This window comes from Canis lupus, chromosome 2 (genome assembly GCF_011100685.1).
Source record: "Canis lupus familiaris isolate Mischka breed German Shepherd chromosome 2, alternate assembly UU_Cfam_GSD_1.0, whole genome shotgun sequence".
In the NCBI taxonomy this organism is placed as follows: domain Eukaryota; kingdom Metazoa; phylum Chordata; class Mammalia; order Carnivora; family Canidae; genus Canis; species Canis lupus.
Genome location: NC_049223.1, coordinates 64,607,502 through 64,635,497, shown reverse-complemented (window position 1 = coordinate 64,635,497; position 27,996 = coordinate 64,607,502). Strand labels below are relative to the sequence as shown.

General features: G+C 41.3%; 1 protein-coding gene and 1 long non-coding RNA gene across 2 annotated transcripts in view; one reads left to right on the top strand and one right to left on the bottom strand.

The window, feature by feature from the left end:
* Positions 1–727: 727 nt before the first annotated feature.
* The window catches only part of LOC487290 (nuclear receptor coactivator 5-like), a 51,939-nt gene continuing 24,670 nt past the window's right edge, over positions 728–27,996 (bottom strand). Inside the window, exons 2-9 of the mRNA XM_038531090.1 lie at positions 18,250–18,330; positions 15,127–15,209; positions 14,851–14,977; positions 10,779–10,978; positions 7,715–8,008; positions 6,412–6,603; positions 3,511–3,657; positions 728–1,020 (exon numbers count right to left, since the gene is read on the bottom strand). Of these exons, the coding sequence (XP_038387018.1) occupies positions 965–1,020; positions 3,511–3,657; positions 6,412–6,603; positions 7,715–8,008; positions 10,779–10,978; positions 14,851–14,977; positions 15,127–15,209; positions 18,250–18,257 (1,107 nt within the window). The 5' untranslated portion in view covers positions 18,258–18,330 and the 3' untranslated portion in view covers positions 728–964. The remainder of the gene's footprint in view (positions 1,021–3,510; positions 3,658–6,411; positions 6,604–7,714; positions 8,009–10,778; positions 10,979–14,850; positions 14,978–15,126; positions 15,210–18,249; positions 18,331–27,996) is intronic.
* On the top strand, positions 23,198–25,819 carry LOC119870338. The gene is made up of 3 exons (XR_005355819.1): positions 23,198–23,242; positions 24,102–24,228; positions 25,432–25,819. It is a non-coding gene; the product is annotated as an uncharacterized LOC119870338 (long non-coding RNA).

Genomic DNA, 27,996 nt, shown 5'->3' with positions numbered 1-27,996 from the left:
AGAGCATGTGACTGTTGATCTTGGGATCATGAGTTTAAGCCCCACGTTTGGTGTAGAGCTTGCTTAATAAAAAAAAAAAAAAAAAGGAGGGGAAAGGTAAATTATTTAAAAACAAAACAAAAACAAAAAATGTAATGCACAAACTATATATCATAACTATATAGGAAAATGTTCTCATTTTTAGGAGATGCATGCTACAGGCTTAATTAAGTATTTAAAGGTGGGATATCACGAACTCTGCAACTTACTTTCATGATTAAGAACAAGTTTTTATTTACACAGACATATGACATTAAGAAATGGCAGATACGGAATATCAGTTGTTGATACAGAATATATGGATGTTCACTGTCCACATCAAGTTTTCTGTATATTTAAAATGTTTCATAATAAAAACACTGGAACATAATAAAGTTAAAGGAGTCTAAATGCAATGCAATATCTTCCTGAAACAGAAAGAAGACATTAACAGAAAAGTTGGTAAAATACGAGTCAAGTCTATAATATAGTTAGTGTTTCTGTACTAATGCAAATTTCCCAGTAAGATGCCATGGCTTTGTAAGACACCAGCATCAGGGGAAGCTGGATCGAGGGAACTACCTAGACTATCTGTGGGAATTTCCTGTAAATCTAAAATCATTCCAAAATAACAAGTCCTTGAAAAGTGGCAACCAATATGTAAAAGCTAAAAGTTTTATTGTATTTAACATGTATATAATCAAACAACTTCAAGATCCAATTTCTACTACAATGACCTTCCATATATCTCTAGTTTGGCACAAAGAGACTCTGAACAGGAAACAGGTTTCCATGGGACCACATACCAAACAGAAGGGAAGCACATTCGTACCCACTGCCCAGGCACCAGGGCTGCAGGTCCAACCGGGGCCTCGGTCCTTGAAGGAGGGTGAAGCTGCCATCTGGGCAGCAGCCACCTTGTTCTCCTGGCTCCAGGGAGCTTTCCTTAGTTGAGCAGAGACATGGGCTGCACCGCCTGCTTGTGTAGCACCGACAGAAGAACTACAAAGAGGAGGAACAAGCAGCATCAGTGTACGTGCCGTGCCGACTCCACAGAGCCCTCCAGCCGCACCTGCACTGACCTAGCTGCAGCCTCCACAGACGGACATCTGTGCCATGCTTGGGGCATGTTAAAAGCTGTTCGTGCACATTATTTCATTTAATCCTGGTGCCTGGTACCAAGCCTCGTCTGACAAAGGACTATGGGACACCTTCTTCATGGAGTATAAGCCTTCACCCAGAGGTCCCTCTCTATCCACAGGAGTCTCAGTGCCTTTTCTCTCCAGACACCTTAACACCTGACTTCCTCCAAGGCCAGCTCTTGGCTTTATGGCAGCCCTGCTAAACTATAACCACTCCTTCCTGCAAAATTTCTGCAGTGCTTACACAGTGAATGGAATGATATACTTGAAATCCAAGCAAAAATTTGGACTGTGTGTTGGGTAAGAGCACGGAGCATGGAGTCCCATGGTTGGTGTGCAGTCTCTGCCCCACCAGGTACCACTGTGTGGCCCTGGCAGGCTACTCACTGTGAGCCTTAGGTGACTCATGTGGAAAAGGAAGATCATCTCACTACGTAGCTCACAGGGTTGCTTGAAGACTAAGTGAAATTCCCTCAATGTCTGCCACATAATGATAACTCAATGCATAGTAACTATTATGGTTACACTTCACATAGGCATGCTTCATGTTTTCACTTTTTAAAAAAATATTTTCTCTATCAGTCCTGGAATTTGAGGCTTAGAGGCTCCTCAGACATCATAAATGGCCATCTTAGGGGTAAGGAAAATTCTCAAAATTTCCCTAAAATGTGGTCTGTCAGATGAGGATCTTTCAGAATGATGCAGACTGTCTAGGTTTCCAGGAGGGTCAGAGTCATTGACCTATGTCTGTTCCATGTCTTGCCACCATTTTCTAAACATACATCTTTCATACCACAACCACAGCAATGTGTATCTTACAGAATTATGTTTGACTAAAACATAGAGGACTGAAACTTCACTCATTTTTTTTTTTAAATTTATGATAGTCACACAGAGAGAGAGAGAGGCAGAGACACAGGCAGAGGGAGAAGCAGGCTCCATGCACCGGGAGCCCGACGTGGGACTCGATCTCGGGTCACCAGGATCGTGCCCTGGGCCAAAGGCAGGCGCTAAACCGCTGCGCCACCCAGGATCCCTCACTCACTTTTTTAAAAGTAAATTCTGTCTCTAATGTGGGGCTTGAACCCATGACCCTGAGGTCAACCAACTGAACCAGCCAGGTGTGCTCAGGAGTGAAACTTTAAAATGGCAGTAAATATCCTAATATCTCTTGCATGAAGAACAGAGAGGGACAAAAGGTCACCTTCCTAAGAGCGGGGGCTTTGGCACCAAATCTCGGAAGAGAACTCATATGTAACAGTGAAGTAAGAGAAACTGGGCAGTGCCTTTACTTAGGTTCAGTAAGCCTGAGTGACTAAAAATGAAGTCAGCAAAAATGCCTGCTTGGCTGCCTTCCACCCAAGCCAGAGTGCATCTCAGCTCTTACCACCACCTTTGTACCTTAGTGGGGTTGAGGGCAGATTGGGGGCCTCTGGCCTCATCTCTCCCAGACATACAGGAGGAAAGGCAGCATCAGAGAAGAGCTGGCCAGGTCTGCACTGGGAAGGTAGAGGAAAAGCCTCTCTTCCTGTGCTGCCTTGGAGCTAGGGCTGTGTTATCAATCAGTCAGTACCTTAAGTATGACAGGTCAGGTCCTGGGGAGGCTGTGCATCTCCCTGAGTCAAAAAGAAACAAAGCGCACACCACCAAATGCCATCAGGGATACACAGGCACACAATTATAAGACATTCAACCTCATAAGATACTCCCTGTGCCAATTTCTTCCAATACTCCTGAAGAGTCACAGTCAAGGAGGGAGTTTCTAGTAGCGCTGGTGTCCTATTACCACCTCCTTGACCCTTAGTAATCTCTTCTCTTAACCAGAGGGAAAGCAAGCCTTAAGCTCAGAGACTGATACAGGCAATAGTTTCTAGCAGGAATATTCTTTCTGTTCTCTTTATTAGGGTTACCTTCTTTTTTACAGCAACTGACAATAATATCCATTCGTGTTAGAGATATGTTTCCCTTTTTAAGTACATCTGCAGCTTTAAAAAAGGGAGAGAAAAAAACTAGGAAAGAATAGATTTCTACATGGTAAAAACACACTTACCTGCATATTGCTATAGCCTCTTGTCACCTCCAGTAGCCTAGAACTATGCTGACCATTACAGTAGCCACTAGCCACATGTGACTATGTGATCACTATGTGATCATATTCATTTAAATTAATTAAAATCAAACAATTAAAAATTCAGTTGTTCAGTCTTACCAGCCATGTTCCAATAGCCACATGTAGCCCAACAGCTACCATACTAGACCATATAGCTGTAGAATATTTCCTCCATTGCAGAAAGTTCCATTAGACAGCATGAGTCTAGAATACCATTCCCCCACTCACCTGGCTACTCACCTGTTGGTGGTACTAGAAGGCCTGGTTTCTCCCCAAGTAGGGGACGCTTGACACACTTGGGTTGGGGGCACCCCATAGGAGCAGGTCTCTTGGAGATGGCTGCTGGAAGCAGGGGAGGGGCAAACAGACCTTTGGGATTGACCAAGCCTGCAGAGAAAAAAAACCAGAACATAAACAGGAGATATGTGAACCTGGTTCCAGCTGCTCTCCGCAAAGGGACCTTCCCTTAATCTTCAGAAAGGGGCTGAGTGGGGAGCACCTGCCACACACACAAACCCCAGCTCCTCCAAGCTCTACCAAGTCCTCTCTGGGCCCAGACTGGGCCTCAGTGCTTGTCTAGGGGCTGGCAAACTACGGTCTGGGGGCCAAATCCAGCTAACTATCTGTTTTGGTAGGACCTATGAGCAGAGATAGTTTTCTCTCTCTTTTTTTTTGCGCGAGTAGGGGTGAGGGTTCTCATTTTTAAATGTTTACTTTTTAAATGGTTATATAAGTATGTACATAATATCCTTAATTTTGCTTCTTGGTCTATAAGCCCTAAAAATAACATATTGACTATCTGTCTTTTAAGAAGTTTGCAAACCCTTTGTCTAGTCAGTGCGGGCATGCATGCATGTCTTGATTATCCCGGTTCTCCACCCTCACTTTTTCGTAAGTGAGTTTTGTTCCCAGTGTTGTATTTGACACTTGGAATATATTTTCTCAAACATCCAAATCAGTGAGGTTCCCAGACAGGTCATAAAGGCAGATCCAGAACATACCTGAAGCATTCTGTTCCTGAGAATTTAACATCTGTCTGCCCAGAACCTTGGCCTGGACATAGTCACAGGGGTCTCACACATAGCCTAGCACGCTGTCACTCCCTCTTGGGCAGTCAGTCTGCCCTACCCCATTCTTAGGCTGTTGAACAGGGGCTTTTTTTTTTTTTCACAGCTCATGCCAAGGGCCTGAAGCAAGCACCTAGCCCTTTCCGAGGGTCTGAAAGAATTTTGTTTTTAAACTTTCAGCAAGGATGAGAAGCAATTCAGAGCAAAGAGATCTCCTCCTGGGCCCTTCTCTTTTTAATTCATTTACTTCTCACAGGAACCAGGTGGTAAGAATGTGTAAGGATGGATCAAGGGGCTGGGCTGAGGCACAGGGGAACATGGTGAGTGCAGAAGGAAAGGAAGGAACAAACACAGGGTACAAGAAAACCCCAACTATGTATGACGGGAATCCCTGGGTGGCTCAGCGGTTTAGCGCCTGCCTTTGGCCCAGCGCGCAATCCTGGAGTCCAGGGATCGAGTCCCACATCGGGCTCCCGGCATGGAGCCTGCCTCTCCCTCCTCCTGTGTCTCTGCCTTTCTCTCTCTCACTCTATCATAAATAAATAAATCTTTTTTAAAAAAATTGAAACTATATTCTCTCTCTCTCTCTTTTTTGAAACTATATTCTCAATCATCCCCAAAGTCACCAGGTCTGAAAGGGACAGGGGCATAGATATGTTTGTCCTGTGGGCTGTGGATCTTCAACACAGACTGACTTTGCCAATAAAAGACATCCACATGTACAGCGACCAAAGCAAAAGAACACATTCCCTTTATTTTGATCCCCAATATAGTCAAGGTAGAAATACTACTTGTAAGAAAGTAGTGCTTGTAAGAAAGATGATTGTGTAAAATAATCCGTGTTCATATAAAAGACCAAAGTAATATCTGACTCTTATGCACAAATGCATCCCAGGTCCATATGTTCTTTAAGGCCCACGAGAAAAGCCACCTTTCCACAAAGACTTCACTGCCAACTTTGTATTTAACATGGCAGACTGAAAACATGCTTTATCCAGTTTCTTCTCTGCTCCCACTGTTAATACACAAGGAGAACAGGAGAGGAGACAAGCATGTATGAACAATACTGGAAAGATGAGGAACACAGAAAATAGGGACTGAGTAGAAGAAGCTGCATTAGCTGCATTCTAGGTGCCTACAGAGTTCAAAATCTTTACCCTTGGGGCACCTGCGTGGTTCAGTTGGTTAAGCATGTTACTCTTTTTTTTTTTTTTTTTTTTTTTTTTTTTTTTAGCATGTTACTCTTGATTTCAGCTCAGGTATGATCTCAGGGTCATGGGGTCAAGCCCTGTGTCAGGGTCTGCACTCAGCAGGGAGTCTGTTTCTCTCCTCTCTCTACCCCCTCTCCTTGCTCCAATGCATGCACGTGCACTCTCTCTCAAATAAATAAATAACAAATCTTAAAACAAAATAAAACAAATAAATATAAAAACCTCTTTACCCTCAAGAGGCAGGCGAGGCTGTGATATTACACACCCAGGAACCAGAGGCATATGTAGGGTCCAGAACTGGACACTGGGCTTGACTGGAACTCTGTAAGTGGTTAGTCCAAGTTTTGTCCCAGAGGGAAGCTATGGATGTCTGATGAACATCAGAATTGAGCAGGAGGATCCAGTTTGGCTGGAAGTTAGTCAACTCTGGGGATTTTCAGCTATGTAAGCCAGTCAAGTCTCCTTGTTTTAAGCTAACTGAGTTAGGTCGCTGTCACTTACAATGGAAGGGGTCCACAGTAATACAACCTCATTTTAGGCAGATGTCAGACACTATTTAGTGCCAACTACTCAGAAAAGCCTCAAAAACACTATGGAATTCAGAGTGCATATTAAAGGAACTCCATTTAAGCCATTCTAAACGTGGCCACCAACCTTGATAGAAGAGCTCCTCTGTATTTCCCCCTCCCCATATTAAAACTTAAGCCACTCATTCAAGAGGAACAGCACCCACTGAACCCCCAAGTGTCTCTCTTGGTCTCCTAAAATCTTAACATTCAATAAACTGCCCTGCTCTCTCAGAGCAGAGCTTGTAGAGGCAGCAGAGCTACGGCTGTCTCTTATTACTAGAAGGAAGCACTGACCTGGTGGTGGAAGGAGAGCCCCTCCTGGTCTGTCCCCTAACAACGGGGACTTGGCAGGAAGGGGGAGATGAGAGCCCGGGAAGGACTGCTTTCCAGGGGTTGGAAGAAGTGGAGGCAGCTTGCCCACAACAGGGGTGTTCCTGCCTTGAAATGAGGAATGATTGCTAGCCAAAGACTCGGGAGTTTCAAAGCCTGGAAAAATGAAGAAAACGAATGGTCACCAGAAGTCTGCTGCAGAGGTTGGTGAGCTGTACAAAGGACCCAGGGAATTCAAGGAAGACTAGCATTTTTCTGACTTAGAGGTTTCTATGACCAAAGAGACAGGATATTAATTAGATTGTTGCAGTCATCATTAGATATATATACAAATATCAAATCATTACGCTGCAAACCTGAAAGTAATATAATCTGTCCATCATACTTCAATCAATCAATTAATCAGTTAATAAACTACATAAGCACTCAAGAAAAAAAAAACCCTATTGTGTTTTAATTTTAAAACCTTGACAAAGTACAACAAAAAATGTACAAAAAATAAAATATATTCCATATTTAATAAGATGAATGATTTCTTGAAAGCTCTGACATGGCCCTGGAACTTCAGCTATGTTTTCCCACAGGGACAAGTGGTTATTATTTTCTTCTCACCTACTTTAACTCAAAACAAGTAAAGTGAAGTCACCATTTTAAGGAGTTTGGCTCGTATCTGGAATGCTCATTACATCCTTCAAGATTAGGAACTTCTTTATGTTTACCCCACACTTAAAAAAAATCTACAAATGTATCAATTAACAAGCTGAAACTGCAAATCACAAAACTAACCTGATAGGGGAATAGAAACTATATAGAGAAGTCATTCCATTTATATATTAAAAATTGGATTGAAAACAAAGTTTAGTTGCGCCTGGGTGGCTCAGTTGGGTAAGCTTCTGCCTTCTGCTGAGGTAATAATCCCAACATCTTGGGATCGAGCCTTGCTCAGCCGAGAGTCTTCTTCTCCCCCCGCACCCTACTCTTGCATGCTCATGGTCTTTTTCTCTCTCTCTCAAGAAAATAAAATCTTTAAAAAAAAAAAAAAAAAAAAGGAAATTTAGCTTCAAAAGAAGCATTTTAGTCTATAAAGGTTACACATTAAAATAGTCTAGTTCCTACGTGGAATATGTTTCTATCAGATACCTTTATATTACAGAAGAATAGTCTCTCAATTAAATAAAAAGTTCTTATTTTTCTTTCACATACAGATTTTCAGGAAAGGATTTCCTGTGGTTTAAAATGGGGAAGGAGAAGGAACAGTGCCAAATACCTTCCAGCTGCCCTTTCCTGGTTGTCAGGTAGTCAATAAGCAGGTTCAACTCATTCCCATACAGATGCTTTCCCTCAGTCAATAGGAAGAGAAGGTGCTGAATGTCTGAAGGGACAGAGTAGCTGGTAAGGCGCTCCCGAGCCAAGAAGTCATCCACCAGATCTCCAGCCCGCAGAGCAACTCTAGTACGTTCCTGCTGCTCCCGTTTAGAGAAAAACCTCCTGTATTCTTTAGCCACCAGCACCAGGGCATCTTCCAGGGGCATATGGCGATGAACTAGGGATGAGAAAGAGCCTGCTTTATATCAAATGGGTGCCCTGATTCCTTTTAAAATCAGAAAATAACATAGTTAATCAACTACATGTTGTTTAAGCTGTGTCAGCTTTTGGTACAGATTTGACCATCTACTGATCCAACTGGACTGGGACCCTCCAAAGCAGGTGCCCTGTCGATTTCAAAATCAAACATAACATTGTTTCAAAATTATAAAATGTGCAGCTTAGTTTATAGTTTTCATACAGACCCACAGATGAGACAGAAAGGCGGTGGGGGGGGGGAGGGGGAGGGGGAAACAGGTGCCACGTGTACCAATGCGAATTCTTAATGCTAATTATATCTAGCTTAAAAAAAGACAGGATGCAACCTCAACCATCACTGGCTACTAGAAAAGTTTAAGGGGAGAAAAATCCTAAAAGTGAAGGTATTTTAGTTCCAGCAAACTGGGTGGACAACTTGAGATAAGACAGATTCACAGAAGAAAGTGGAAGAACAGAACCTTTAGAGAGGTGAGCAGGTGAAAAATGAGGCTGCTGGTTTTCATTACACACATTGTAGTGTTCATCTCTTCACTCTGTATAGTAATACTTTGATAATAGGCAGACAGACAGAGAGACAGAATGTGGTGCAGACTTCAAGATTATGTCACTGTAGGCTAAGGAGTAACCCACAATCCTCTACCTGGCTCTGCAGTCTTTAGCTCAGGCATATGGGATCTTAAATCGTGTTAAAAGCCTTTCCAGATAGGGTCAGTAGTGCTCTGGGCCCTAAATATTACATATAAAATAAATTCTAGACTCCAGGAATGACTTTTACATAACTTAATGGCTATAGTCAATGCACAGGTGTCTTCTAATCTCTCCTAGGTATACCTACTGAGAATAAGACTTCATAAAAGTTTAATTTTAGATGGGAGGCCCCTACCCTGTCTTGCCATTTTTAACTGACTTCTGAACAAATTTAGGACCCAAAGGACACTATGAAGTTTTAGCAGAGATTATGGTATTTGGTTAAATCTTAAACTGTTTATTAAGGTTACATTTAGGAAGAAATATGAATGTATATTTGCCTACAGGTGTTAAGGTTTCATTGTTTGACTGTCTTAAATGTTTGTCTTAGCATAGAAGCAGCTCCATGGGCTTCTTAATAATGGCTGCACGCAAGGTATAAAACAAACTGTCAGCAATAAAACAATGTGAAAGAGAAGCCAGCAAAGACTAATTTTGCTAAAATTATTAGCTTATAAGAGAAAACAGAGTGTCCTTTTTACGTATCATCTGAGTTCAATAATTAAATTCATGGATGAGAAATGAAATATGAACCTATTAATACTATTCTAGACATGAAAAACCCTTCTCTGAATTTGAAACATGGTAAAAATAGATCACATGCTTTTTTGAACTAGTGCTGGTTTTTACAAGTGTTTTAGTATTTAACAAATTATTCAACCTATCTACTTTTGTAGTAATTTCCTAAATGGTGTTGCACGAATGTAAACATATGTGATTAGTCTTCTGCACAACCTGTTAACTTAAATCATTCCCCATCCCCACCCCCACCAGGTTGGGATTTGTAATTTTGAAAGTATGCCTTTTCTTTCACATTTTCAGAACTTACATGTTACATAAATGTGATTTAGTCTTATTATTTGTTTAAAACACATTAGACATTTTCTAGTTTAGAAAAACCATAGTTTCACACTCTTGGGAACAGTACTGAACAAGAGCTGGCTAGGTGGGTATAGGTGGCTACAAAGAAGCAAAACAAATGGAATGGCAGGAAAAGATGTCCTGGCATCCCCCCAATTGTGGGGAGCCAACTGTTTCTCACTATTGTTTTTTCAAACCCAACATTATAGCTGAATTATAGGATATCCATCTGACAGACTTCTCTGAAGGCTCCAGAAGCCACAGGCAACTACTAGTGCTCCACTAGGTCTCTGCCCAGGGGAATGGTCTCCTGACTTAGCAGTGAGAATCTTACATTGCTATGGAGACTCAAGCTGAGATGGGCCTGTTGGAAAAGCCTGCCTGGCTGCTGCCTACCCAGAGAGGAAGGAAGCAGGGTTGGCTTGCATCTTGTACAGCCTGGCACACATGAGGAACTTAGTAAGTGTGGACTGCACAGAGCAGCATCAAGACCTTCTATAAAGACAAGAGGACTACAGAACTCATGCTCATCTGGGTCTGACTCTAAGGAAGCTACTGAGAGACCCTCCATAAGGCAGACCCTCCTCTCTAAAAGCAACAGATTTGACCAGCAGAGGAAAGATGAGTGTGATCTAGGATGTGTGCATCTGCCTAAGTCTATGTATTTTAGGGAAGAAAAAGGAGTCCATTTTTGTGCATTCTCCATTTTTGTGCATTATTTGAGCCTAAGAATAATGAAATGTTTGAGAGATCACAGGAAAGGCAAAGTCAGCAAGAAAGATAGTCTAAGAAAATGCACGAACATAACATCTTTTAGACTTCGATTGAGGGCAGAAAAGATGGTGGTGAGATTTGGTCAAAAGTTCTGCATAAGAGAACTGACTTGTTACATAATATTTTGGACAAAATATTCTAGATTCTTAAATAAGAAGCAATAAAGATGATTTAAGCTTTAATTACACTAATACACAAGAGAGTACTTTGTGATACCTATTCAAGTCACTTTATTCTCAACTAGATCCAGTTTAGTTACTGACAAATGTGAACCTTCAAAGTATACCAGCATACAAAGAAAAACTATTACATTTTTAAAAGCAGAATCCATTTTAAGTGATAGTTCTAGATTGAGCTAAACTTACTTTTGATAGACTCATGAAGCATAATTACGGTGCAAGAGGAAAGTTTTACATTAGACTGTTCAACAAGAATGCAAAACGGGGACCCGTCATCCTTAACTTCCTGGAGCGCTCGCATAAGGCTCGACTCAGAGGAGAGGTGAATCATTTCCACCACAAGGTCATGATCCTGCAACCGATGACCTATGCCTGTCGCATATTCCCTTAAAAACAAAACATACACCACACACAACACACACGTAAAAGGTAGGTTATTTTCAATTAAACAAAAGAAGAAAAAAAAAAAAGCCAATGTCACCAAGCAGCTGTGGAATAGATATTTTGATGACAAATTTAAGTGACATGTAAGATACTATATTTTTGCTGTACTTGGATAAGTGAAGTAGAAGATACTGTATTTTTTTTTTTAATTGTGCATACCCTGCAACTTGTTTTCATTCTTAGACACACTGAAAACATTAACAATAATACATTATCTCGGGCAGCCCAGGTGGCTCAGCGGTTTAACGCCTGCCTTCAGCCCAGGGCATGTTCCTGGAGACCCAGGATCGAGTCCCACGTCGGGCTTCCTGCATGGAGCCTGCTGCTCTCTCTGCCTGCTTCTCCCTCTGCCTGCGTCTCTGCCTCTCTCTCTCTCTCTCTGTGTCTCTCATGAATAAATAAATAAAATCTTTAAAAATAATAATAATAATACATTATCTGTTTGATGGAACAGGTTAAGAGAACTGGAGGCAACTCTAACCAAAGGAAACTTACTTTTTAAAAAATGTGGTGTTCTCATATGGTTGATTATGTACAGAATTTTACAAAGAAAGCAGAGTACGTCAAAGCCATGTTTTTGTGTGGCATAATACAATGGATAAGCACCACAAACGTGGCCCATGTTTTTCAAGATGGAATCATTCAAGTGTTATTCGATTTATTTCAATTTAAAGACCATGAAAGAAATATAAGATTGAAAGAACAGATAAGATTATCTTCAGAATAATAAGAATGCTCATCTACAACTAGTTCCTAGGACAGACCGATGTTGTTGAGATCACTACCACTGTGATAATTCCTTGCTAACAAGTAAATGGATGAGGGGTGCTTGGCTGGCTCAAACAGTAGAGCATGCAACTCTTGATTTGGGGTTGTTGAGTTCAAGCCTCAAGATGAGGGTACATAAATAAATAAACAAACAAATAATTAAGTAAATGTATAGACAAACAATGAATAAATGGATGATACTGGAGTTAACCATCTATCTCTACCATTATCAACTATCCCTTAACCAACCTTGGATCAAACCCCAGAGTCGTCTCACTCCCAATTTCTCAGCCTTGGTCTTCAACTCCCAAAGAATCTATCCCAGACCTCTCCTTTGGGTTAATGCTTCCCTCCTTGCCCAATACTTGCTTAGAAACCTGCACAGAAACTTAGAAGCCTCAAATGACATAATTCCCTGAAACATTGATTCACCTCCTTGGAGCCTACAATGGTAGTCTGTTCTTCCTCTTATGTATCCTCTGCTTAAAGCAGAAACAACTCTTAGCATATCCCTTCTTCCACTTGTTATTTTTGGATGTGTTTTACCTTACTAGGCTGAATGTGGTACAAAAGAGGAACTGTCAATTATCTGCATGTTCCTCACAGTGCTTAGCACAGAGTTTTACATATGACAGGTACACATTAAATGCATGTTCTGTGAATTAAAAATTAAAATCAGAGCCAGAAAAATGCTTTCCAGGCAATTTAGGAGTATGGGTGATTTCAGAAAACAAATTCAAGAGGTAAACAAGAAAAACAATACCATGGTTCATATTTACACAATGACAGCCCAGGAGTCAAAACTATCACAATAGGGCAGCCCAGGTGGCTCAGTGGTTTAGCGCTGCCTTCAGCCCAAGGCCTGATCCTGGAGACCCGGATCGAGTCCTGGGTCAGGCTCCCTGCGTGGAGTCTGCTTCTCCCTCTCCCTGTGTCTCTGCCTCTCTCTCTGTGTCTCTCATGAATAAATAAATAAAAAATATATATATATAAAAAAACTATCACAATAGGGGTGACTGGGTGGCTCAGTTGGCTGAGCATCTGTCTTCTGCTCAGGTCATGATTTCAGGGTCCTGGGATTAAGTCCTATATCTGGCTCTCTGCTCAATGGGGAGCCTGCTTCTTCCACTCTCTTTGCCCCTCCACCTGCTTGTGCTCTATCTCAAATAAATAAATTAAAATCTTAAAAAAAAAAAAAACCATCAACAGTAATAATTCATGTTGGAGGACACGATTTGAAAATTAATTATTGTTTTGAAGTATAAAGGAATGAATTAGCCAACCAGTGTATCACAAATCTTTTCAATATCAAAGACAACAGAGCAGGCAGCAATGCCTAGTTCTTTGACTCTCTGGCAAATGCATGTGGCAGAGGAATCCCTAAGCTACACCCACTGAGGGTCCTAATCCATGGCTAAATGCCAGAACTGTGAATGCCAGGCAGAGAAGCAGTTTCTGAATACCACCCCAGATGGAAGGGGAGAAGAAAAGCAATCTTGAGGATTCCTCTCCACCACACAACACTGCACTCCAGTCAACATCAGCCAGCCTGACTCTAGAGTTGGGAGACTGGCAAGGGCATGAGGGTGCAGGAGTCAAACAGCCACTGGAGCCCATCACAATTCTAAAAGAGCTATGAGGTACCACAGGTCTGATGTGATGCTACAAGTTCCAAGAAAGCTGATTTAGTCAAAGATTAAAATGTAGTTTCCCTGGCTGATGCAAACTACTATAGCAAAGTTGCTAAATGTTGAGGGAAAACCAAGCCACTATGCATGCTGAGTCTTTACTGCCTCTGGTTCAAAATTGGTTTATATTACCACATGATGAAATTAATCCAGGGCATGTCTGGTTGTCTTTCAATTATTAAAGGGAAATCCCATAATTTTCTAATGTAAAAGGAATTGGCCTCTCCCACCCTCCCCATGCTGTGACTGACCTCATTTCTTCTAGTATTCTGTCTCCCAAGATCCAACCCAAATACCCTCCAAATGAAATGAAGCTATAATTTTGCTTTCACAAACCTTACTGTAAAGATGCTATCTACACATAAGTTAGATGTCTGTAAAGCAAATATCACAGAATAAGAATTCGGAGTCATTTTAAGATTGCCGATTTTCAAATAAAGTGAGAATACCAATGTTGGCTTCATGCTGAGTTATATTTTGTGAGTGCTTGGTCTCTTGTTCAGGAATGATTAGTTATCATGGCTGAGTCTGCAGTATCATGCACTCAGCACCTAGCCTGGAGTAAGTGTGCATGCCTCCAACCAACCATTTGTCTACACATTCTTTGCCAAGCACTATGAAACCTGACAACCCAGAGACACAATTATCGTCACACATCACCCCTGTCTGCCTTCAAGTGCCAGCCAACAGTGCTCAAGATCAGGGCATTACACAGACCTAAAGGATGAGCTGGAGACAGCCATGAGGGCAGGAGACCAGGTTATAACTGTGCTTTAGTGGTCTGCATGAATTACAGGTATTAAGTGGCCTATACAAGTTACACGTTAGTTGGCCTGCACAAGTTACAGATGGAGAACAAGGTCTGAGCATCCCCCACTGAAGGAAAAACAGCAAGGACAAAGGATGAAAGGAATTCAACAAGTAGTTAAGAAATGAGAAAAACCCATCTCTGAAATTATCAGTGAGGCCAACTTGTGGTATCCCACACTAGACTGTCAATGCCCCAAGGCAAAGGTTGGTATGTTATTTTCATTAAAGTATCCCCAGATAGTCCCTGGCATATGGAACCAGGGCTATTTTCAGGTTGGGTTTTTTTCCCCTGATTATGAAATTGATAGATATTCATTGTAGAAAACTTGAGCAATTCAGAAAACTGAGTAAGGTAGTAATCATCAGAAACCTCCCCAGCCACCAGTTTGGTAAACCCAACAGCAGAGTCTTGTAATTCTTAGAGCAATGTTCTAACAGCATTTCAAGAGTCTTTCAACCCTGAGTGACTTTTATGTATGTAAGGCTGAATACTTATTATTCCATTTGTACACATTTTCATTTGGCAAGCTAAAAAAAAATAAATGTACCTCTGTTCGTTGTTGATATAAACAATAACGCAATCTGAAGGCCTTTCTCGATCACGTTCTTTCTGAACCACTTGATAAAAGTGCTGGAAAAGCCCCTCTTTCCGAGTGTCCCTAATGCTGGCATCATCTGAAAAATATTGACATGTTCATGCTCTTGCAAGGGCAAAAACAATCACTGAAGGTTTTCAGAATTTTTACAAAAGTGTAAATGAAAGGCAACACCTCTATAAAGAATAGATGAGGAAAACAGAAGGAGAATCGCAGCAAGACTCTTACCTAACTGAGTGGTCTGGGGTCGCTCATGGTTCTCTTCGTTCCTTTTTGAATAATCAGCCACATTCCGCCATAATTCTTTAATGCTATTGGATGCATGAAAATATAATAGTTTGTGCAAATGCAGTTTCCCTCTAAATGTGTCCCCAAAAGCCAAAAATAAATACCAGGTCACCTGGCACAATATGTATGCACCAAAAGAAAGGCTGTATTTACACAGACGTAGAAAGACGCTCAATAATCCATTCTCATTTTAGAAATATTATGAGTTTCTGGGATGTTTCTGCCCTCTCCTACTCACTTCGTCTTGCCTGTTATGACGAAACGTACTACATGGAGCCACTGATCTTTGTCAAGTCAGACTAAGAAACTCATACTTGAAGGTGTGTAATTTAAAGAAAAGGAGATAATTTTATCAGACATGTATATCTTTTGAAGAAGAGGTGCTTATCTGTGAGGGTCTTCATTGGATATGGGTAAAAAATGAGTCAACGAGGTCTGTTCACTTACTCCTAAACACTCTACAGCTCCTGTGAGCCAGCTATTTTCCCTTGCTAAAGGCATGCAAAATAGTGCACAGATGCTGGGTAATCTATTAGCCATCTAAAGTAGTCCCCTTTGCTGTGATTTAACAGAAGAAAGGGGGAATTCGCTGCACTCTGTACCCTAAATCAGGCATTTTTACTGCACCTCTCCAGCATCCAGACACCAATGTGTCTGTCCATAAGGAGTGTCCTGCCAGGGAGAGAACCACCTCGGCAGGCAGCAATTAGTTCCTTTCTCACCAGAGGCATCACGCTGCATGGCAAAGCAGCCACGGAACACGCTCAAACCATGACTATTCAGCAAGCTGCCAGCAAATGTCGATCCCGTTGCTCTTCCCCTGTATAATTTTCATTTGGGTTCTTGTCCACATCCAATTCCCTGACACAGCAGAGACACAGTTCCAGACTTTTAGAGGCAAAGCTCTTGCCTGAATCTATGCCTCCGCTACTGCCTGACAATCCTGAGCTACACGAGATGTTTCCTTCCCCCATGCAAACTTTATCTTTGTCTACTGTCTCTGACAAACATTAGCCATTGCCTCCAGAGGCCATTCCTCAAGCTGCCTTTCTCTACCTCTTGCTAGGCTGTGTTCTTGCTGGCTTTCCCTCAAACTTTAAATGTTTTCTTTTAATGAAGTAGTATGTAAACTGTTGACCACCACCCTAAGTAATTAGATGGGGATGGAGGGGTGCACCCGAGCCTGGTATGTGGTCATTCAGGAAAGGCAGTATGATGCTGAAATTCTTACTTCCTGGGTATGAATCTCAGTGCTATCACTTAGTAATTGAGTAAGCTCAAACAAGTTACTTAACATTGCTATGCCTCAGTTTTCCCACGCACAAAATGGGGCTATTAGAATCTACACGGAAGTGCTGCTATGAGGATTAAATGAGTTAATGCAGGTAAAGTCCTTAGAATAATGTCTAATGCACAACAAGCCTTCAATAGATGTAAGCCATTATCATCCATCTCTGCCTTTAGACTTCTTTCACACCAGAGTTAAGAAAATCCCTCCTTCAGAAGATCGCCTACTGGTGCAAGTATTCTGAGTCTCACTGTCAGGAAATGTTACCTGAGACAGACTAATCCCCATTAACAGTCACTCCTGAATTCTATACTTCCAAGTGCTTCCGCAGTCGAGGAAGGCATTTTTCAATTTTGAATTATTAATCTAATCTGACACAAATCTCATCTTTAATGCAGGCAAGAGAGAGGCCCTGTCAAGGTTCATACATATAAAAATCAATTCAAATACAGTTCAAGGAAAACTGCTTTTACCAAAACTAGAGGTAGATCCAAAGCAAGAATCCTGAAGTACCATGTTACTTAGTTACTCAGAACTCCACCTTTGAATGTGAAAGAGTAAACAGAGTAAGACCACCTTCAAAACTGGTCTATAAACTGTGGAATCCTACATGGTGGTCAACAATCCTCCATGACTTACTGTTACATGAAAGAAGCAAGTTCTAGAACAATATACCAGTGTGAGCTACTTCAGTTAGAAACAAAGAAGGGGGGCAGCCCTGGTGGCACAGAGGTTTAGTGCCACCTGCAGCCCGGGGTGTGATCCTGGAGACCTGGGATGGAGCCCCACGTCGGGTTCCCTGCATGGAGCCTGCTTCTCCCTCTGCAGGTGTCTCTGCCTCTCTCTCTCTCTATGAATAAATAAATAAATCTTAAAAAAAAAAAAAAAAACAACAAGGAAGGGGTGGGTGCCTGGGTGGCTCAGTCAGTTAAAGGTCTGCCTTCAGCTTTAGGTCATGACTCCTAGGGTCTTGGGATGAGCCCAGAGTCTGGCTTCCTGCTCAGCAGGGAGCCTGCTTCTCCCTCTCCCTCTGCCACTTCCCCTGCTTGTGCTCTCTCTCTGTCAAATAAATAAATTATTTTAAAAGAGGGGGTGAGTGGAACTGGGGAGGGCTCTGAAAGGGATTTTAACTTTTTATTATCAAACACTTTTACATCTGTTTATCCATTCCTGGGGGTTAGGGTAGGGGGCACGTGTGAGAGAGTGGGCGGGAGAACAGGCAGAGAGAGAGTTTCAAATACTCCTAGCTAAGTGCAAGCCCAACACGGGGCTTGAGTTCATGGCCTTGATATCATGACCTGAGCTGAGATCAATAGTCGGATGCTTAACCAACTGAGCCACCCAGGCGCCTCAAATCATTTTTATTTTTGACTTTATTTATACTGGAATACTAATTCACCTCACAACTAAAATAAATTTGCATTTTTAGAGCATATACCCATGGGCAGATGGTAGCACAAAAAAGGTGGGGAGGTGGGGAAGAAGGGAGTTGAGGGCCTGCTGCAGCAGGTCACTCACTCGGAGCTCACAGAGGGGCTCCAGTAGTCGAGTCCCTTCAGTCTGGGTCTGTTTTAGTTAACTACAGTCCAAATGACTATGGAAAGGGACAAGTTAAAGCAGAATGGCTTAATACAATTGAGTTGACCTGAGGGACTTCCCCAAAAGCAAATATTAATAGCATCAATTTTAACAAACACATAAGTCTGCACAGTAAGAATACATCTAAATTACTACTAAAGCTTTTAGCAAATTGAGCCACAACAATAAAACTTTACCTTAGCATGTCTTCACCCTCCTTTAAGTAGCCCTCTTGGGGAGAATAAGAAGTCGGCAGAAAAGGTTTATATGGCTTGCTGCTAAAAAACCAACAAAGACAAAATTACACTTAAGAAGAAATTATTTCCCATAGCCCACACGTTAGCTTCCAACGTTCTGGTATACTCAAAGGTGATTAAATCTTCAGTTAAACTGGATTTTTAAAACTCGAACAGTGCTTTTCTCCAGACTTTTTTTTTTTCCAGAATTTCTATTCTATTTTGTAATGCCTATTTCTATTTTTGTCTAGTTTGTTTGTTCAACTGCTTTTCCAGAGTTGACAACTGAAGGCACAGCTCACAAGAAAAGACCACTATAAATTCACCAGCAGAAAAGGGCTTCAACATAATGAACCAGATTTACCCAAATGAACTGAATTAAACGTAAAAGAAAAGTAAGAATGCAATGCTGACAGTGTTTGGTAATTTTAAAAAGTCTATTTTTTTTTTAAAGCTTCTCTTTGATAGATGCTCTACCAACATCACCATAAATTTTCATTAATTATCTGCCACCTATAATGTATCTGACACTAACTCCACAATGGCGCTTATGAAAGAACGTTCCTGAATGATCTGTGTGCATCGATTCTAAGCACTCAAGGTCCTCGATTAAGACCACTGTTATGTTATATGCCAAACGCATCTGACACATGTCAACACCGTCTTCCTCGTTTAAAAGTTGTGTGGCTAATAAATAACACAGATTGAAATCTAAGACAAAAATCAGGGGCAAAATCTAAGAAGAAAACGTCTCCTCCAAATTGTTAGCTGAGAAACAAGAGGTTGAACAAGATTAATTATTATGAATTTGGACCGAGAGGGTTAAAGAGTTATTAGAAAGCTTTCCTTTTCCAAAAAGGATCAGGAGCACAGATGCTCCACTCGACCCTCTTCTCAATGATCCTAGCCAAGTTTGAAGGCCATGAGAAGGAATAAGCAGATGGTTCAATGTGAGTAAGTCAAAAGGAAGTTGCATTTGCCTTATTCGGCTTCCTAGCAACTAGACTGAATGATGCCAAGAAAGCCAGCCGGCTCTAAGGAGAAACGCTGCAGGACACTTGGAACCCAGCGGTCGGGCAGGGGAGAGAAGGCCCCCAGACACCCTCACCTGGCAAAACAAATCCAGTGCCTACTGACACCCACACTTCCCACCTTATCAGGACCTTCCCCTTCCCTTGTAGTTCTCACTCCAGCCTACCCTGGCCACACTAATGACAGCCACTTGACTACCAGGACAACCTTTCAAACTCCAGTAACATCAGATGAGCAGTCTGGCCCAGCCATCAAAGAATAACTTCCCACTTCTCCATGGGAGAGAAGGCCCAACGCACTCAACACACCTCAGCCAGCTGGACAAAGGATTCTGCAGGCCAAAAGACCCGCGTTCAAACACTGCAGCCCAAGCACTGAGAAAGGCAGACGTGTACGCTGGCTGGAATCCCAGAGACCTGAGAAACATCCCTCCAGAGCCACAGTGTTCCTTTTCTCCTCCCTAAAAACATCCCCTAAGTACCAGGACGCTGGGGGGTTCCCAAATGGGCTGCTTAGAGGAATCACATTCAGGCAGGAATTGTCTTTGTGTAAGTACATAAATTGAAACATGAAATATACCCACAATATGACACAAATGGCCAAAGGAAGGCTTAGAAATTATTGATCGTTGTAAGGTTACCCTAAGCCCTGGCAATACCACTGTATTTTACCATATACTCTGGGCCCCTAACTGGTGGCACCCAATAAAACTTTAGTTCTGGGATCCCTGGGTGGCTCAGCAGTTTAGCGACTGCCTTCAGCCCAGGGCGTGATCCTGGAGTGCTGGGATCGAGTCCTGCGTTAGGCTCCCTGCATGGAGTCTGCTTCTCCCTCTGCCTGTGTGTGTGTCTCTCATGAATGAATAAAAAAAATCTTAAAAAAAAAAAAAAAAACTAACTTTAGTTCCTCTCCTACTCAGTGGGTAGTAGGTCAGTCTCTGTCAAACAGAAAATGGGACTTAGAAATGTATCTTGGGAAATGATTACGGTTCCCAAGATGTTCAATGAAGATGTTTTCAATGTATTATATTTAAGCCTTATAACAACCAAAGCTGGGTATTATCAACCTCCCCATACTTTTTAGAAACAGATGAGGAAACCAAGGGTCATGGCCCCCCGACTTTCTACACAGCTAAGCTATAAAGCACAAATTCAAATCCAGATGTGTCTGACTTTAAAACCCAGGCTCCCTCTAATAACTCCTACACCAAAAACTCTGGGCTTAATGCAGGAGGTCTGCAAGTAAAAGAAACATAGGAAAAGAAATGAAAGGAGGACAAATATAAGGGATAGAGGTGTTAAGTCATTCTATCTCTTTATGGAAAGTAAATTCATGTGGGCATAAAAAACTCGCATTTGAGAACATAGAGAGTATGGCAGAGGGCTCCACGGTGAAATGGCTGTCTGCCCATGCCTCTCCTGGCCATGCTCCAGCAGGCCTTCGCCTCCTGCACACATCTGGGTGGACCACCTAAGGAAGAGCAATTCAAAATTCAAGCCTCAAGACTGATGTGGAGGAACCAGAATTCTTATACACCACTACTATGAAAGTAAAATTGTACAATCACTTCAGAGAATCATCTGGCAGTTTCCTAAAAGGTGAGACACACAATCCAGCCAGTCCATTCCTAGATATTTACCCAATAAAAATGAAAGCACAAATCTACACAAGAACTTGTACATGAACCTTCACAGCAGCTTTATTTGCAACAGTCAAAAACTAGAAATGTCTAACCCACAGGAAGATGGGAAAACAAACTGTGGTATACCCACAGGTCGTAAGCCTGCCCAAGTCACCATAACAAAACACCATTGTCTGGTTGGCTAAAACAATAGAAACTTATTCTATCATTCTTCTGCAGGCAGAAGTCCAGGATCAGGATGTCAGCATGGTCCAGACCTAGTGACGGCTCTCTTCCTGGCTTGCAAAGGCCACCTCCTTGCCGGGCCCTCACACAGCCGTTCAACACTGCATGCGCATGGAAAGGACTCTTCTTCTTACTTTTAAGGCCACCAATCTTACAGGATTAGGGTCCCACACTTGTGACCTTATTTAACCTTACCCAGCTCCTAAAAGCCCTATCTCCAAATAAAGTCACATTGGGGATTAGGGCTCCAACATGTGATTATAGGGAACACAATTCAGTCCATGGCACCATAAAATGGAGTACTACTCGGTAACAAAGAAATGGAAGTACTGATTCGCCCAAACAATACGGATAAATCAAAATAATTGTACTGAAGGAAACCAGAGACTTCTTTATAAAAATATAACTATATGATTCCATTTAAATAATTCAAATCTTATACACAATATATAAAAATTTATAGAAAATGCAAGCTAATCTTTCGTGCTAAAAGTGACAGACCAGTTGTTGCCAAGAGAAGGGGGAATGATAATGACGAATAAGTAAACTTTGGGGACAGCTGTGTTCATTACCTTGACTGTAGTGCCTGTCATCCACATGTCAAAACTCAAGTTGTACATTTTAAATATGTGTAGTGTATTTACTATATCAATGTTACACATCAATAATCATATATTGATAAGGCTAAAAAAATCCAAGCCTTTCTCCCCCAGCTTTGTTTTCTCACTCTTTATTAACATGTATTCTCTTTCTTTCCTTTTTTTTTTTTTAAGTTTACTTATTTACTTTTAAATAATCTCTACATCCAATGTGGGGCTCAAACTCACAACTCCAAGATCATGAGTCACATGGTTTTGACTAAGGCAGCCACACACCCTAACAACAACATGTTTTCAGTGTGTTTCAAGTTTTAGTGTTGGTCAGAAATCATGCAGATTCTGAGGTCTTTACATGGAGAGAACCTTACACAGAACTTACACATCTATGGAAACAGCCCACCGAAACACTTTCTCGTTATTTCATTAAATGTACATGTCAGTCCCAAAGCCTCCAGGAATGCTAGTACGATTATTTTTAACTTGTTACTATTGTATCTCAATTACTTTAACTTATTAGACAGCTGATCTATTAAGTTCTCAGGGTAGGACCCACTGGGGATAAATTTTAAAATTAAAAAGATTTTTAAGAATCTACTCTTAGAAGTTCCATCATAATTTCAAATTTCACTGAAAACAATTTGAATTTTAACACTCCTCTGGAGAAATTTCAATCGAGCCTCCAGAAATAGGAAAAGAGTAGTATCATGGCATTGTCAAAGGACACAAACCAAAAAAATGTCAGATTTCCTCTATGATATTCTAAAAGAAACAAAAAACAAAAAAACCCCACAACTCAGGGTAAATACACAGCTAAACACAGTGTCACCATGCAATTCAGCAATCACACCCAACTGATTTGAAAACGTACATCCACACAAAAACCTCCACATGAATGTTTATATCAGCTTTATTCATAATGGCCAAAGCCTGGAAGCAACCAAGATGCCCTTCAATAGGTGACATAGATAAACAAGCTGGCACATCCAGACAATGAATATTATTAAGTGATAAAAAGAAAAGAGTATCAAGCCACAAAAAGACTTGGCTAAATCTTAAATGCATATTGCTAAGTGAAAGAAGCCAGTCTAAATAGGCTACATACTATATAGTTCCAATTATATGACATTCTGGAAAAGGCAAAACTATAGAGATGGGTGAAAAGATCAGTGGTTGCCAGAGGTTTGACAGGATGGAATTGAAAAGGTGAAGCACAGGGGTTTTTTCCAGGCGGTGAAATTATCCTGCATGATACAGTGATGGTGGATACATGACACTATGCATTTGTCAAAACCCACTGAACTTCACAGCATAAAGAGTGAGCCTTAATGTATGCAGATTTTAACAAATCATTTAGGAAGTCAAGAGAATCCCAGGATGGAATACAGAATGTGACAAAACAATTACAAATGGTCTATGAATGTATGAAACCACCTCACGGAAGGGAGGGAGGGAAAAGGTAGGAGCTCACCTTTGTACAGCTTTGCAGAGAACCCAGTGGGATAGGATTTGGCCCAGGGCTGTAGTTTCCAACCCTTGCTCTAAAGCCTAATGAGGCCCTCAAGTGGTAACTTTCAGAAGCCTGTGAAAGGAGGACCATGTGATGTGGGATCTGTGCCACAGGGAAGAAGGCCAGACCCATGGCTTTGCCTGCATCTGGTCCAGAGTCGATGCCAAAGTCCTGATCCGGACTTAAAAGATACCTAACACCCAGCCCCCACCCTCCCCCAGCCCCCATCCCCGTCTGACCTAATTCTCTACCTGTACTCCTGGGGAGCTCTCCTCATGGCAACTGGCATGCCTTCTAGCTGCTTCCTCCAGTGCCTTGCCCCTTGCAGGTCCCTGTCTTCAACACCCCCTCCCCAAATACCCACATGGCTGGCTCCCCTGCTTCCAGCCAGGGCTCTGCCCAAATGTCACCTTCTCTGTCAGGCTCTCCCTCACCTTCCCCACCACCTGTGCTCCCTGCCCCTCTGATCCAGCTTCACTTTTGTCAGCATCATTCACACACACTCACACACACACACACACACACACACACATTTTAAAAATAAACTTTACTTTTTACAACAGTTCTAGATTTTCCGAAAAATTGTAAAGATGATACCATATAAGAAAGTTCCCATATAACCTACACTTAGTTTCCCCCATTATTAACAGCTTACATTTGGGGTACATTTGTTACAACTAGTGAACCAACACCGATACACTATTATTAAAAGAAGTCCATAATTTATTCTGATTTCCTCAGTTTTTACCTACTGCCTTTTTTTCTGGTCCAGGATACCACATTTCATTTTTTGGTCCTATCTCCCTAGGCTCCTCTTGTCTGAAGCAGTTTCTCAGACTTTCCTGGTTTTTGATGGCCTCGACAGTGTTGAGGAGCACTGGCCACATACTACATATTTTTACTTCTTTGTGTATTATCTCACTCCAAGCAGGAAGGTAAGTTTCTAGAAGACAGGGCTTTTGTCTGTCTGTTTATGGTTTCTCCGGCAACTGGAACGGGGCTTGCCACAATATAAGTGTTCAACAAATAACTGCAGAATTTATGAATTTGCTCAAAGGAATTATTTTTTTCAACTCTAAAACTCTCTAGACTTTCAGGTTTCATAGAATCCAGTCCTTCTCATTTAACACACGAAAACAATTAGGTCTCAAGGGGTTAGGTAACATTCTTTTGTTTTTTAAGATTTATTTGAGAGAGAAAGAGTGAGAGAGTTCATGCAAGCAGTGGGGAGGGGCAGAGGGAGAGAATCCTCAAGCAGATTCCTTGCTAAGTGTGAGCCCAACATAGGGCTCAATCCCATGACCCTGAGATGTCCACCAACTGAGCCACCCAGATACCCCAGGTTAGGTAACTTTCTAGTTACAGGAACCAGAACTAGAACTTCCTCAACCTTTTGTGACTGTCACACCCAGAAAATCCATACTTCATTGTACACAGGACCCTACAATCAGTGTCAGTCCAACACTTCAAGTTGCCCACAGGGAACTTGGGAGCTGATACTCATTCTCAGCAACCTCAAAAGATTTTTCTGCAGAATGGTATTTATTTGGGTCAATGACTCGAATATTTTATTGCATTTTGCCCTTATTATTTTATAAACATTAAGTAAAAAAAATGCCAACACCAATACTTAAAGAAGTCATCTAGCAAGTGACAAACAGGACTGAAATCTTTCAGGTCAAATCAGATTCTTCTGATTAGGTCTTGGCTGATCACCTGAAACCACACCAAGTGCTAGAAAACCTCATGAATGGCAGTGTGTAAATGGAGAGACATGAATAGCCTGTCACATGAGATAGACAGTTCTATTTTTTACTCATTCCTTCCTCTTGAGTATCTTTTCAGGAAAAGATATCAAGGAATCCCCCCATTCACTATACTTGTTTGGCAACTTTTAAACATGTGCTTTAGCAATAACCAAACAGGAATCCAGTAATTGCTAAATAAAATGTAATAAGCATGAACTTCAAATGTGTCCTTTCTCAACTCACCCAGTGCCCAGTATATACTATGCTCTAAATAAATACTTACAGAACACATGAAGATGAAGTGATTCAAAACCTTATTAGAAATGAACAATATGGGGGATGCCTGGGTGGTTCAGTTAGTTAAGCATCCAACTTTTGATTTTGGCAAAGGTCATAATCCCAGGGTCAAGAGATCATGTAGTGTGCTGGGCTCCACAATGGGCATGGAGGCTGCTTAAGATTCTCTCCCTCTCCCATCTGAAAGAAGCGAAGCAAGAGAAGAGAAGAGAAGAGAAGAGAAGAGAAGAGAAGAGAAGAGAAGAGAAGAGAAGAGAAGAGAAGAGAAAGAGAGAAAGAGCTACATAAACATGGAAAATTTATTTCTAGTGCTTCTACTCTTCTATATATCCCATGCAACTACAAGATATTAAAACAAATACTCTTTAGGAAGTATTCCTTGCCAAATCTATATTCTGGGAAAATTTATGAATTTTAAGTGTATCAAACAGATAGCCTTGGGAAAATTTTACTTTGTGTTTTTTATTCTGTCTTCTTCCAAAAACCTTACAGGTGCTACCTAACAAAGTCGACTGACATATGTTAACCTCTCATTAAGCAGTATCATTGGGGGATCCCTGGGTGGCGCAGCGGTTTAGCGCCTGCCTTTGGCCCAGGGCGTGATCCTGGAGGCCCGGGATCGAATCCCACGTCAGGCTTCCCATGCATGGAGCCTGCTTCTCCCTCTGCCTATGTCTCTGTCTCTGCCTCTCTCTCTCTCTCTCTCTGTGTGACTATCATAAATAAATAAAAATTTTAAAAAAAGCAGTATCATTGGGATATTAAGACAGTTCATACACACACACACACAGACACACACATACGCACGTAATGTCAAAGCATTTCACTTTACACTTTTTCTAATGGGCCTTTCTAAAATGTACTAAACTCCCCTTGTCCTTCTTCAACAGCTGAAAGTCTTTCATCCTTTGTCTGTTTGTTGGCTATTCAAGGTCAATTATGACCAACATGACCATATTTTCTCAAATGTAAGACCTGCACTTTTTGTTTTCCATATATGAAATTAGGGATCCTTCTTATAATAATACATACATTTGATGTTGTGTATTTTCCTTTTAAAAGTTACTATTAAGGGGTGCCTCGGTGTCTCACTCAGTTAAGTGGCTGCCTTTGGATCAGGTCATAATCCTGGAGTCCTGGGATCAAGCCCTGCATCAGGCTTCCCTGCTTAGTAGGGAGTCTGCTTCTCCCTCTCCCTATGACCCTCCCCCCTTACTGATGCTCTCGCTCACTCTCTCAAATGAATAAATAAAAAATCTTAAAAAAAAAAAAAAAAGAAGCTACTATTAAGATGAATGATTTTTCTTTCCAATTGGAACTATATCTCAGAATAACCAAACTGTTTACAAGGGGATATTATAGAAGTAGTCCAACTAATAAATAATGAGAAAATAATGGAATAAAAAATTATCAAACATCCTGCAACAACCAGTAAATAAATGGACCTAGACAAAAATCAATGGTTGCTAACAACATATACAGAAAGACAACTAGGCATTAAGATTCTTTTTTTTTTTTTAAGATTTTATTTATTTATGCATGAGAGACACACAGAGAGAAAGAGGCAGAGACACAGGTGAGGGAAAAGCAGGCTCCATGCCGGGAGCTGGACGTGGGACTTGACCCCAGGTCTCCAGGATCACGCCCTGGGCTGAAGGCAGTGCTAAACCGCTGAGCTACGGAGGCTGCCCAGCATTAAGATCCTTTTCAATAGAAGTGCAGATCACTTTTGGAATGAATTATGTTGCCAAAAAAAGAACATGAATCCTGTCACAACTCTAGACCTGTCTCTAATTTGCTGGAAATACAAGAGGGAGAAAGACAAGTTAAATGACTCCACAAGGTGTGCCTTCATGGCTCAGTTGGTTAAGCATCTGAGCCTATAGCTCAGGTCATGATCCTGGTGTCCTGGGATCAAGCCCCATGTCAGGCTCCCTGCTCAGAGGGGAGTCTGCTTCTCCCTCTCCCTCTGCTCCTACCCCCTGCTGTGCCTTCTCATTTGCTCTCTTTCACAAATAAATAAGTAAAATATTAAAAAAAAATGACACCACAAGATGCAACTGGCCTAGATTGTGGGAAACTCTATCTAGAAGACAAAGGACTTGCTTCTTTAATAACAACAAAATACAAAAAAAAAAAAAAAAAAAAAAGAGGGAACCTATAGGTTTTAGACGTAAGAGACATCAACCACTACAGAACATTGCCAAGGACAAACCATGTTAGGTCACAAAACAAGTCTTAATAATTTTAGAAACATTGAGATCATAAAAAGTATCTTTTACTGGTCATAATAGAATGAAATTAGACATTAATAACTGAAGAAAAACTGAAAAATCCTAAAAAACAGAGAAATTCATACCCTTTTAAACAACAACAGGTCAAAGAAACCACAGTGAAAATCAGAAAATAGGGATGCCTGAGTGGCTCAGTGGTTGAGCGTCTGCCTTTGGCTCAGGTCGTGATCCTGGGTTTGGTATCAAGTCCAGATCCAGCATCCAGCTCCCTGAGAGGGGCCTGTTTCTCCCTCTTCCTCTCTCTGTGTATCTCTCATAAATAAATAAATAAAATCTTAAAAAAAAAAAAAGAAGAAAATCAGAAAATACCTTGAGACGATGAAAATGAAAATACAACATAGCAATACTTCTGAGATGTAGAGAA